Below are 12,102 nucleotides of genomic sequence, written 5' to 3'. Positions count from 1 at the left end.
ATTGTGATAGGACGAGAGCACGACAATTGTACAAAGTGATATCACTGAATGATTTGGAAGCTTTTATTGAATGACATGCTGCAATTACGTCTATACACACATAAAGAATTTCGAAAAATAATTTAATATTTGTTGCTGCAATAAGCGATTGAATTCAACAATTCATAAAATTAAGACAGCGGGGTCAACATCATAAACTTGTGACAAGGTAATGTATGCACTTTTGTTATTGTTCCTGTTGTAAACGTATTCATTTTCTAAAGAGTTCTGAATTTTAGGCATTTCATATGCTATATGGCATAGATGTCATGCCTAAAATATGTCAGTTTTTTATACGCGAAATGATAAGTCAACTGTGGTCGGATAAATGTAATGTAATTTTTAAGAATATTACAAATATTGTCCTAACATCAATTTTAATTTTAGGGTTTTAAATATTGTAGTATTGCATTAATTTTTTGGTCCTATATACAAGAACTTCATCTTTTAAATTAAATTAAATAAAAAAAATTTGGTTTTATTTTTGGTTCAAAATTCTGATTAAAATAGTTTCAATTTATCAAAGAATATTAAATAAATTTTTAAAAATTATTATTAAAGCAAGGATGTTTGTCTAATATTTTTGTTTTTTAAAAAATAGACAAAATCTATAGATATTTAAAACCGCAAATAAAAATTGTTTATTTGAATAATGTGATTTATAACCTATATGAAATACTTAAGAGTAGTATTGTGTGTGCAGATTATACAATTGTAAAATAACCAAGTTTTGAATTGAGAAACAAATGATTACAAATTATTGATTTTAAATTTCATTTTGGGAAATAATTCTTTTACAAATTTATTGTAGAATTTTGGAAATATATCTAAGTAAATAAGATTTCAATAATATTATAGTTATAACAGAATTTTATTTGAGAGTATATACAAAAAGAAAGTAAGTAGTTATAGAATACAGAGAGGTCTTAATTAATTTTAAGATCAAGAATAAAATCGAAGGCCGATTAATGCTATTTCAGATTTTATTTGAGGTTTAGCCCAACAATATCTGCCCGGAAAAGATTGATTAGAAAATCAAATTTTGAACTGTTTGAAATTGAACAGTGACGAGCCAGATACAGGTTAAACAAAAATATCTGCACGGAAAAATTCGATCGGTAAGTCTAATTTCGAGTTTGTTTTTATATAACAGTGTCGAACCATTTACTGGGTCGTAACTACGTAATTCAACTTTCGTAAAACAATTTTCATATTCGAAAAAATTATAAGATAGTACCATGCTTTTCCATTTTTTCTACAAATACGAAAATTGTTTCACGAAATTCAAATTACATAGTAAGGTCCCATGTCGATTAAATAATAATGTGTGTTTAGTGTAATATCTGAACTTAAGTGATACATGGTTGTACAATGTGAACAACACTATTTATATTGTTTTGAGAGTTTATATTAAATAGTAATAGTTTGGCAAATATAACAGTTTGAGGAGAATAAAAACCTTGAAAACAGGTTGCGAATTATTTATTATTGTGACAACTTAAGTAAAATTTATTTTAACAAATTTCTAAATTAAAATTTAAATTTTTGAATATTTTGAATAAGGTGGGATTTTGAATTCTTCAACAAAAAGCGGTTTAGGGGTGTATACAATTGTCATTTTTACATGATCTTTCCTATTTTTCAATAATGATTAAATGAACAATCACATTTTGCCTGATATTAAGGGGTGATTTAAATTTTAAAGCAATTCTAAGACGTCTAACTTTTATAACAGTATGAGCAAAAATTTATTAATTTTGACAATATTTGAGAAAAAATTGATTTTCCTCAAAATTTTAATCAATATTTTCATTTTATGAATGGAAAGCTAATTCAGAAATTTTCTAAAATCTTCGGAATCTTCGATTTAATTTGGATGTTTGTACTGTAAGGCGTTCAATTTCAATTCTATCCCATGAATTATTACTCTCCCAAGATGTTTAATTTTTGGAAGACAAGTTGAATAGAAATTTAATCTAACCCACTTGAATCCATACAGCATTTTGTTAAGGACATATAATCCTTGTTAGCTCTTAGTATTCGTTGCCATTGCTCGATAATTAACTAATAAATTAATTTTTCATGCTGCTCTTTATTGCTTTTTTTTTTAAATTTATTTTATAATATTTAATGTGAAAATTATAATTTTTTTTTGGCAGAAATTAAAATTCTTTCTCAACTTCAATATTGTTACAAGTTTTATTCTTTTTTATTTTTTTTTTCCGTATTATTATCCGCGTTTTAATATTATCCAGTGTAAATCTCTAAGGATAAAATTTCGGGGAAAAAATGCTATGTAGTTTTACATTTTGTTTTGTTTTCTATTTATTTGTGATTTGAATTATAAAATTGCATCATAAATAAAAATGGGGATAAGCAAGCAAGCAAGCAAGTAGTGTTAGTAGTCGAATAACAAAAAAAGAGAAGGCAAAATAAAATAGAATATAAAATTTATCTAATTAAACGCTGTCCAGGCTCTTTTAATTTATTTGTCTATTATAATGTCTATTACGAGTATCAAAGGATAATTATTAACTGAATATAAAATGTGTTTTGCATAATATTTTTAAGAGATTATAATTTTTGTATAGTACAGTATCATCCATTTAAAGGGTTGTTCATTCAGAAAGTGTGCACTATTTAGGAAGCGTGCATTCATCAGGAATTTGTGCGTTATATGAGTATTTAGAATAAGTTAAATGAGAAAATTAATGTTATTATTTGAATTTCTGACGTAACTGAGCCTAGTTCGCCAATTTTAAGAAATTTTTAAAATATAACAAATGTTTGAGTTAACCTATCTATATAAAATTGCTTTTGTATTATAATTGAAAAATGAATTTCTGTTGAAAACTCAATATGTCTAATTTGGTGAAATTACAAAGGCTTTCGTTATTGTACGTAACGTGGTCGGTAAATTTTGTCGCATGTCCAGGAGAAATTGAACATTTATAACAAGAGAAGCTAAATCACTTTTAAATTTAAAATGGAGTACACTGTTATTATGAAAACATGCTATATGCGATACTATATATGCGACATATATGCGATAATTGGTGTATAGCAGTTAGTGTCTATGGAATCACTACATGTATACAAAAACATAATTTTGTATTCACTTCGATATCCTAGTGTTGGGTATTTTTTTTAAAATATTGTCATATATTTATGCTAAGGCATTCAAATACAATTATATAAATAAATTTAAAATATTTGGAAGAGAAATTGATAAAATCTTTTAATTTTAATAGCATATATTTAACTTTTTGTTATATAAAACAAAATGTTATAATTTGAATCGAAAAAAAAGAAAATATTATTTATTTTTTCAATAGAGTGAGGGTGATGTTATGAGCTTATTATAATTTTATATGCATGAAACATAATAATAAATAAATAATTTTTAAATTGAAAATTTCTTATTAACTATAAAAAATTCTATATAGTTTTTATAGGAGCGAAATTGGAGCTTAATTTTATTGGAAAATTCAATATAAGTGTAGGTTTTGGGGGAAGTTTCCAATAACGATTACTCACTAGTCACTATTATACCATTTTCGGTTATTATAATAATAATAGTTATACCAAACTGTTAAATTGTAGCAGGCTAGTTTTTTGGTATAACAGCTTAACAGTTTTATGTAGTACAAAATGTATAACAGTTTTAAATAGTATGGTATATCATACTATATGTATATGGTATAACAGTTTTAAATATGGTATAACAGTTATACAATACAAAATATGGTATAACAGTTTTAAGTAGTAAAAAATAATTTAATCTTACTGAGATATTTTTGAAATAATAATTAATAAAAATATTATAATTTGGACCTCAATTTTCTTATATGTCTTCACTCGAGTTCTTGATTTAATAATTTGCATCATGAAATTAAAAACGTAAAAATTCCAATTCTTCCTACTGCAAAATTTTTGAAATCTTTCGTTTGACATGTCTGATTAATCTAAAAATGAAAAGTTTTATTCAAATTATTTGTACTAACTTAACATATTGTAGTATGCCATAAAACATAAATACGAGTTGTATAAATAAAAATATATTTTATATACATAGTTACGCATTTATATTACATTATTATATTTGAATAGTTTATCAAAGAATAAGACAAGACAACATTTTCTCGTCTCATTCTGTTATCCTTTTCAATATTAAAAACATTTCTATTATTCTCATACTTTAAAATGGGCGCAAGAAAAAAAGAGAAACAAACTGAATGTTAATAAATTCGTCTATTCTTATAAGACGGGGGAGTTTTTATAATAAATTTAATGTTAAATGTTGTGGAAAATCATTAAGAAAAATATATATAATAGAATGTATGGCATAATATTATAAGGATGTATGCTTTAATGTATTGACTTTGACAATTTTGGGATACCTTGTTAAAGATAGTTATTGGTGAAGATAGTCAGTCAAATTAATCTCAACAATTGGTTTGTCTTTCAATAGCAAAAAGTAGTATGTTTTAAAGGCAATACGTTACGCCTCGATATAAGTTTCCTTTGGATTAATGGTTATCCTTGTCTGTTTAATGAAAGAAAATCCAACGTAGCAAAAGTGGAGCAACAGTCGGCCGACGTATTAATATTGAGCTGTTTCAATTCTATCAACATTCTGTTATTTAAATATCATAAATTTTAGTGAATTGGCATATTTTCAATAAATTTCTTATTATTGGTCACCTCGGTTTCAGAACACAACTTAATTTGTGCATTTGAAATATATTATATTATACACAATGCTGTCATTTTATAAAAATTATGAAAGCTTATACTTTATAACAATTTTATAAGTTTTATAATTAAGGGGTTTAGGGAAAATCCTGGGTTTTTTACACTACTATTGGATTTTATTTACTCAAAAATTACAAAGCTTTCTCCTTCAATTCCGTTTTTCGATATTTTCGTTGTTGTTTGCAAAAAAAATATTATTTGAAAAATCAACTTCTCGAATTATAAAGCCATAGAATTGTGTAAATTGGAGTACTCAAACCTATGTTTCTCTCAACAAAAAAAAAAAAAATTTCACTTGTAATTAGTCATTGTTTAAAACACCGTTTTCAGCCCTTCAATTATAAAAGAAATGGTCGAAAATTCCATGACTCATTTACTTTTTATTTTAAAATTACAAACAGAATTTTAATTTTATAATACCTTGCAAAACATATTCCATTTGTATAAATAATAAATTTTATATAAACTTATACATAATAATCAAAAAAAAAAAAACAACATATTTGCATTATTTTGCAATTTGTAACCAGCCATTTTAATGTATTTTTCTTGATATTTAATTTAATGTGTACATGTCATCCTTAAAGGATTTCTTTTAAAGCAAAAGAAAAAAAAAAAACAATTTTTTTTTTTATTAGTTGATGAAAAATATTTTAATTGTAAAAATTTTTAAATAAAAAATCCTACATGATTACTAACATTAAAATCAACAACAGAATGTTTAATACCTAATAGCACTCACACTGTCCTGGTAAGCATTGCTATAGTACACACATACTTACACAAAATTATAAAGATAATAAAGATTTTTGTTTTGAAAATTAATTGTTTTTACATGTTGATGTTAAAAAAAAATTTCTCAATGAGAATAAAATGGATTATATTATTTAAAACTTATTATTATGTTTGTATTATGTAATATTTTAGATCATGTTTTAAGCCTATATACTTGTACATACTATTATATGTAAGTATATATTGGAATGTCGTAAAAGAAAGTTCAGAATTGAATAATTAATTACGATTATGTCTGGAATACTTAATTGGTATTTTTATTAGAACACAAGAGCAGCGCTATTATTTTTTTATATATTGGTTGAAAATTTTTTAATAAGATGAAGAAATCATCAGAAGAACACCATATTCAGAGAACAAAATTAATATTTTAATGATTTCTGTTGAAAATGAAAGTAATTTTTCCACAATGTTTTCTAATTGTACTGGTAAAACTAACTATTATTTGCAAGATATTAGTGAGATTTCTAAAAATTTTAATAACTCGGAGAAAGCTGTTAAAAAATTTGAAGAGAAGTTGTTCAATCCCACAATTACTATCAGTGGCCATCAGTGATCAGTGATCATTGTGTCTTTTCATTTATTTGTGTCATTTTAAGATAATTGGAATAAGCAGCTGCGTAGGAGTTAACTGGATATGATATACGCATAATTGGTATGTAGAATTAGAAATTTTATGGTTTGAATACAATAATTGGTATTAAAATTTTAAATATCGATAAATAAAATTTAGGAGGAAAATGAATTTCTCGCTATTATTAAATAAGCTTCTTTTAAAGGTTTTTGTTCATAAAATTTCAGTTATCTCACGGGATATGTGAACTATTGTGGAAACCAAATTCATATACAATATATAAGGTTTTGTTGGATTATTTAAACAAAATATTGATTTAGATAAAAACTTATTTTTATATAACTGAGAATTGATGAATTATATGGTTTCAATAATAATTGTTAATAAAACAATTATTATTAAAAACGAGAAAAAATAGAGTTGACCGTGTTAACTCTGTGATACCCGTACGTATTTGTTATCTTATGTGCGTATGAATATGCCATAGCTAACTATAAGACAGGCTATGACTTTAAGTTGCCATATCACCATATTAATTTATGAAAAATTTCAGTATTGTGTTTTCAATATTTTCTATGTGAAACTAGTCAAGAAATTTCAATTATTTTTCTACACATAACAGCCCTAATAATATCATTGTTTTTACGAGATTTCTATATTATAGTTTCAATAGCTTCTGAGATAAGCCAAATAACTTTTAGAGTTGTATGGCAGCTACCAGAAAGAGCCAAGCAATTTTAATCACTTTTATCAGACACATTGGTCCTACTAATATATTCTTTTGTGTGAAATTTTGAAAATGGAAACGAACGGATGGACGGATGAACGGACGGACGGACGAACGGACGGACCGACGAACGGACGGATGAACGGACGACGGACAGACAAAGATAAATCAACTCAGAATTCGACGCTGATCAAAAACATACACTTGAGTCTATATCTAAGACCGTTATTTCTTAGCGTTACAAACGGTAAGGCAAATTTAGTATACCCTTCGAACATACTTTCGTACGGGTATTATAAAATGAGAATTATTGTAATTGAAGCTTTCTTAAAAGTACAGTGAGTATAATTTACTCTTTAACAATACCTACAAAGCTTACTATAAAATTTTATAATTATTCACTCATTAATTAGAATTGTAATTGAGTGGGAGAATTAGTGAGACTTGTAATTATATTATGTACAATGTGAGCATACTCGTATTTATAATAATTTTCTAAACATACAAATTTTTCATTTATTTGCAGCTATAATCGCTCATTTTTAATAGCAGTGATTATGAATAATTTTCCACTTTTTTAATAAACGAACGATTTAGTTTTATTAATGATTTAAAAATTTTAATCATTTTCTCTACTGTTCAATATTACAGATTTAATAAAATCTTGAAAGAATTGTATATTCGTAAATGTAGTCATAAAACCATCAGAACAATATTTATTGAAATTAATTCCAGTACTGATTACACCTAATAAATAATATTTTCCTTCATTTCCATATCCTTTTTTAATAACCATACCACCACCACTATCACCTCGACATGCAGTTGAATTTCTATAATTTGTTGCACAAAATTTATCACCAGTAATTTCAATTCTTTGATTAGGATGAACCATCGTTTTACATAATGTATTTGTAACAGTTAATACTTCAATTGTTTGCAATTTACCACTTGGTTTATCATCTAAAGATGTTGATCCCCATCCGAATACTCTTCCAATGATTCCATTTTGAATATGATATTCATTATATGGTTTCCATTCAATGCAAATAGGTTTAATATGACTCGTATATTCAATATGATGATCTAAAATTAAAACTGCAATATCATTTCGGACTGGATTGTATTGATAACTGAAATTAGTTAATTAGTTATAGATAAATCATTTATTACGAGTATGTAAATGTATGAGTGTTGAAAATATTAACCTTTCAGGCGTATGTATCTCTTTTACTCTAGCAAAATGTTGAAACTTTTCATCTAAATCATATTTTCTATATGTTTTTCCAGAACCAACTAAATAATTGGATACGGGATATTTTTCTCCATTAGCTAAATTATAAAAACAATGTCCAGCTGATATTACAATATTTGAATGAATCATCGTTCCGCCACACATTTGTTCGAAATCATTTGTACTATTTGAATATATACCGACATGCCATGGTGCTGATATAACATCGACCGGAGAACTTTTATACATTAATGGAATTGATTCAGATTCTGTAATATTAATAACTTGACCACAAACATTTTCACAATCGTTAATATCTTCTGTCTCATATTTCCATTTATTAAGAAAACATTTGTTAAGAAAACTGTTAGTTGTTGATTTTCTATTTTGATAGCCCAAATGGCATCTCAATATTATATAAGGTGCACCATTAGAACAATCAATTGGTTTTCTAACATAATTAATATACCAAGTGTGTGGAATTTGTATGTATGATTCAAATTTTTGTTCATAACAGAGTACTTCTGTATTCAAAGTTGGTGGATAACAAACATTTTTATATTCAGGACGCTTTCTAAAACAAAAAAATACAATTTTAATTATAATATGATTAAAAAAAATAATTTTTAATGATTTGCCTTCGATAGTCTGTTAATATAGAAGTTGTAGCATAAATTTCAAATCCTAAGCAATTCGGTTTTGTGATTTCATCGAATTTTATATAGTCACTAGGACCTAAATATAAAATACATAATTCCTGATCATTATATATTTCACGTTTAATAAAATTATAAAAAATATTATGTTCTTCCCATGAAAATTGTGATTTAGGTATACGTATTCTTAGAGATGTCCCCTCTTTATTCATAGTATATTCGCATTTTGTTAAAATATGCCTTTCAAATAAAATTAAACCAGGAAATTTGTTTGACTCCTCTGATATTTCTAAAATTTCTACATACGAAGTAGGGAAATATAATTTTTCCACTTGCATAAGCATAATTTCTCTTGGACTATGAATACATTTTGGTTTGCATTGTATTGGTTGCTCAGACCATTGTGCATTTTCCATGCAAACAACAGTTTGTAATGAAATATTTTTGTCATTATAATAGCCAGGTTCGCATTGAATGTAAGCTTTTGAAGGATTATTTAAACAATTTATTGGGAATCCGGATTTTGATTCACAAAATGATTTTATTCCAAAAGTAAATAGAATTGAATTATCACAAAATCTTGCGGCAGAATTTGATATTGATATCGTGAATAAGATTAGTATACGACGAACGCAAATGTATTTTGTTAAATCTTTGATTTCTATGAAACTACAACTAATTTCATCAACCATTTTATTTCTTCCTTTATGCTATATTTGTTACCAAATTTTTGCCATTTGTCCGTAATATTGTAATTATATAAGTAAAACAAAAATTTATAATGTTAACCGAGGCAACTTTACTTGCTTGTGTGGTCTTAACAACTATTTAAAAATTATAAATTTATAAAAATTGAAACGTTGATTTTTGATACAAGTTAATCACTATAACATTGTAATTTAAAATAGTTAATTGATGGGAATCAGAAATTTTTTAACCATTGGCAAATAAATTCACATAGATTAATGCTAGATGTATAATTATTATAATTATCGGTAAGTGCAGATGTGGTGACAGCCACTATTAAACAATGTTACATTTTGAAATTGAAAATTTTGGTAGCAGCAAACTCTAAATAACATGAGTTGGATAACCATATTAGACGGACAATATTTATGAAAATCGAACGATTGGAATAACTACCGGGTTTAATATATAGAGAAAACGCAAATTTGATATAAGGTCTAATGATAAGGTATTTATAATCCTCCCTATTATAAAATACTTGAATTTATTAGCGCGATAGTTTTTCGAAAGGATGAAATAGGTTTGATAAATATTTAGCAGCACTTAAATCCACTTAAAATGTTAATCACTATAAATTGTGGGGAGTACTGTCTATTTCTATTTTTAAATATAACAAACTTATTTAAATTTTCCAGTGGTTTGAACTCTCCCAGTTTGTCAGTGAGAAATTTTTAATAACATCTCAATTATGCTTTGTTCTTAAATTGTAAAGCATCGCGTTAGGATTTAGACAATATTTAAAATTAATTTTAATATTTTTCCACAAGTTTAAATTAAAAATAAATCATAGAATTTAGAACATTTTCTAGCACTGTTGATAATTTACAATTATTTATTTTGGGATAAAATCGCAAAACAGTTTATTGTGTATGCCTTGTACCAGTATACACCGAATGTTAAAAACAATTGGTAGAAATTAGTGGCTTGTTTTAGTTTTACAAATAATTTATTCTTTAATCATTTTCTCTACTCTTTGTAATAACCGATTTTATAAAATCTTGAAAAAATTGTATATTTGTACATGTTGTTATGAAACCATCTGAACAATATTTCTTAAAATCTATTCCAGTACTAACAACTCCTAACAAAAAATGCGATCCACTTGCGATAACAAAACCACCGCCACTGTCACCACGGCAAGCAGTAGCATTTTCTTCATTCGTTGAGCAAAATTTATCACCACCGATATCTGCTCTAAAATTTGGATGGACCATTCTTTTACATAATCCATTTTCAATTGTTAACATATTAATTGTTTGTAGTTCTCCGGGTGATTCATCATCTGAAGAGGTTGATCCCCATCCATAAATTCTTCCGATAATTCTATCTTGAACAAGATATTCATTATATGGCTTCCATTCAATACATATGGGTTTAATATGGCTAGTATATTGAATATGATGATCCAAAATTAAAACTGCAATATCATTTCGTAATGGTTCTGCTTGATAACTGCAACGAAAATATGTAATTGTTTAATATATTTTTCAATTTAGGAATAAATAGTTATATAATGTGTATAACAAACTTTTGAGGTGTGTGTATTTCTTTTATACCAGCAAAATATTGAAACTTTTCAATAACCTCGTATTTTCGATATTTTTTACCAGCAGCAACAAGATAATTTGATACTGGATACTTTTTCCCTGTAGCTGGATTATCAAAGCAATGTCCAGCTGATATTACAATATTTGAATGAATTAATGTGCCTCCACATATTTGTTGAAATTCAAAATTGCCGGTGTAATTTGCATATATACCAACATGCCATGGTGCTGATATAATTTCAGCTGGAGAGCTTTTATATAATAAAGGAATTGAATCTGGCTCATAAACCATTTGACTTTCGCCGCAAACTCTTTCGCAATCATCTATGAGTAGTATAATAGTACTTCTCCTATTGATTTCATATATAAAAATAACGTGAGTGAATGAAAGGCTATTTTCCCGGTAGCACTTCTACGAACAATCCAATATACAAAAAAAAAAGCTCGAGCTATTAAAAACAAAAACAATAAAATAAAAAATAAAAATTATCAGCAATGCATTTAGTGAGAATTAAAAAAAAGAGAGAAACTGCGAAAAAAACAACAAAATAAATTACAATGCAAGTTTGCATGCATTGAAATGTCGATCAGAAAGCATAATAAGAGAGATATCGTGAAAATAAAAACATCAATACAAATTCAAATAAAATAGCAATATGAATAGCAATGGAATGTCAGCAAAGTTTCGATGCTGATAATGTATAATTTTTAAAAAAACAAAAATATGCATCGCAATGTAATATGCACAAAACCACGTTGTTGTTGATGAACAAGCTGAAACAAGAAAGCTTTTGTAACAAAAATCAAATAGTAAAAAAAGAATCACAAAATGAACAGAAAAAAACCTGAATAAAAAATGTAGTATTTAAAAGTAAGTTAGATTAGTTATGATTTTTTAAAATTAAACTGAAAGTGTACCTATATTAAGAAAACGTAAATTATAAAAATATTTAAAGCAAAAACTTCTTTTCAATGTAATTCTTGCATTAAGATATAAGAGATATTTTTTTTTATTTTGCAGGCGGTAA

The 12,102-nt window shown here is 26.2% G+C and overlaps 1 protein-coding gene across 1 annotated transcript; it reads right to left on the bottom strand.

Annotated features, from left to right (window-relative positions):
* Positions 1-10,380: 10,380 nt before the first annotated feature.
* Positions 10,381-11,366, bottom strand: LOC129618546 (modular serine protease-like). The gene is made up of 2 exons (XM_055533352.1): positions 11,056-11,366; positions 10,381-10,979 (listed from the first exon to the last, which is right to left on the bottom strand). Exons 1-2 carry the CDS (start codon positions 11,364-11,366, stop codon positions 10,481-10,483), a joined length of 810 nt encoding a protein of 269 aa, XP_055389327.1. The 3' UTR covers positions 10,381-10,480.
* Positions 11,367-12,102: the final 736 nt, after the last annotated feature.

The sequence above is a fragment of the Condylostylus longicornis genome, unplaced genomic scaffold (assembly GCF_029603195.1).
Source record: "Condylostylus longicornis isolate FDR11 unplaced genomic scaffold, ASM2960319v2 ptg000009l, whole genome shotgun sequence".
In the NCBI taxonomy this organism is placed as follows: Eukaryota; Metazoa; Arthropoda; class Insecta; order Diptera; family Dolichopodidae; genus Condylostylus; species Condylostylus longicornis.
Note: the sequence above shows the minus strand (reverse complement) of the source record. Positions and strands in the feature narration are given on the sequence as shown.

What these genes read in the sequence shown, in the direction of transcription:
- LOC129618546 (XM_055533352.1), bottom strand. Translation starts at nt 11,366, where the DNA reads ATGGTTTATGAGCCAGATTCAATTCCTTTATTATATAAAAGCTCTCCA. An exon ending in GAAATACACACACCTCAAAA is followed by an intron (nt 10,980 to 11,055) that starts GTTTGTTATACA and finishes TTTTCGTTGCAG; the next exon opens with TTATCAAGCAGAACCATTAC.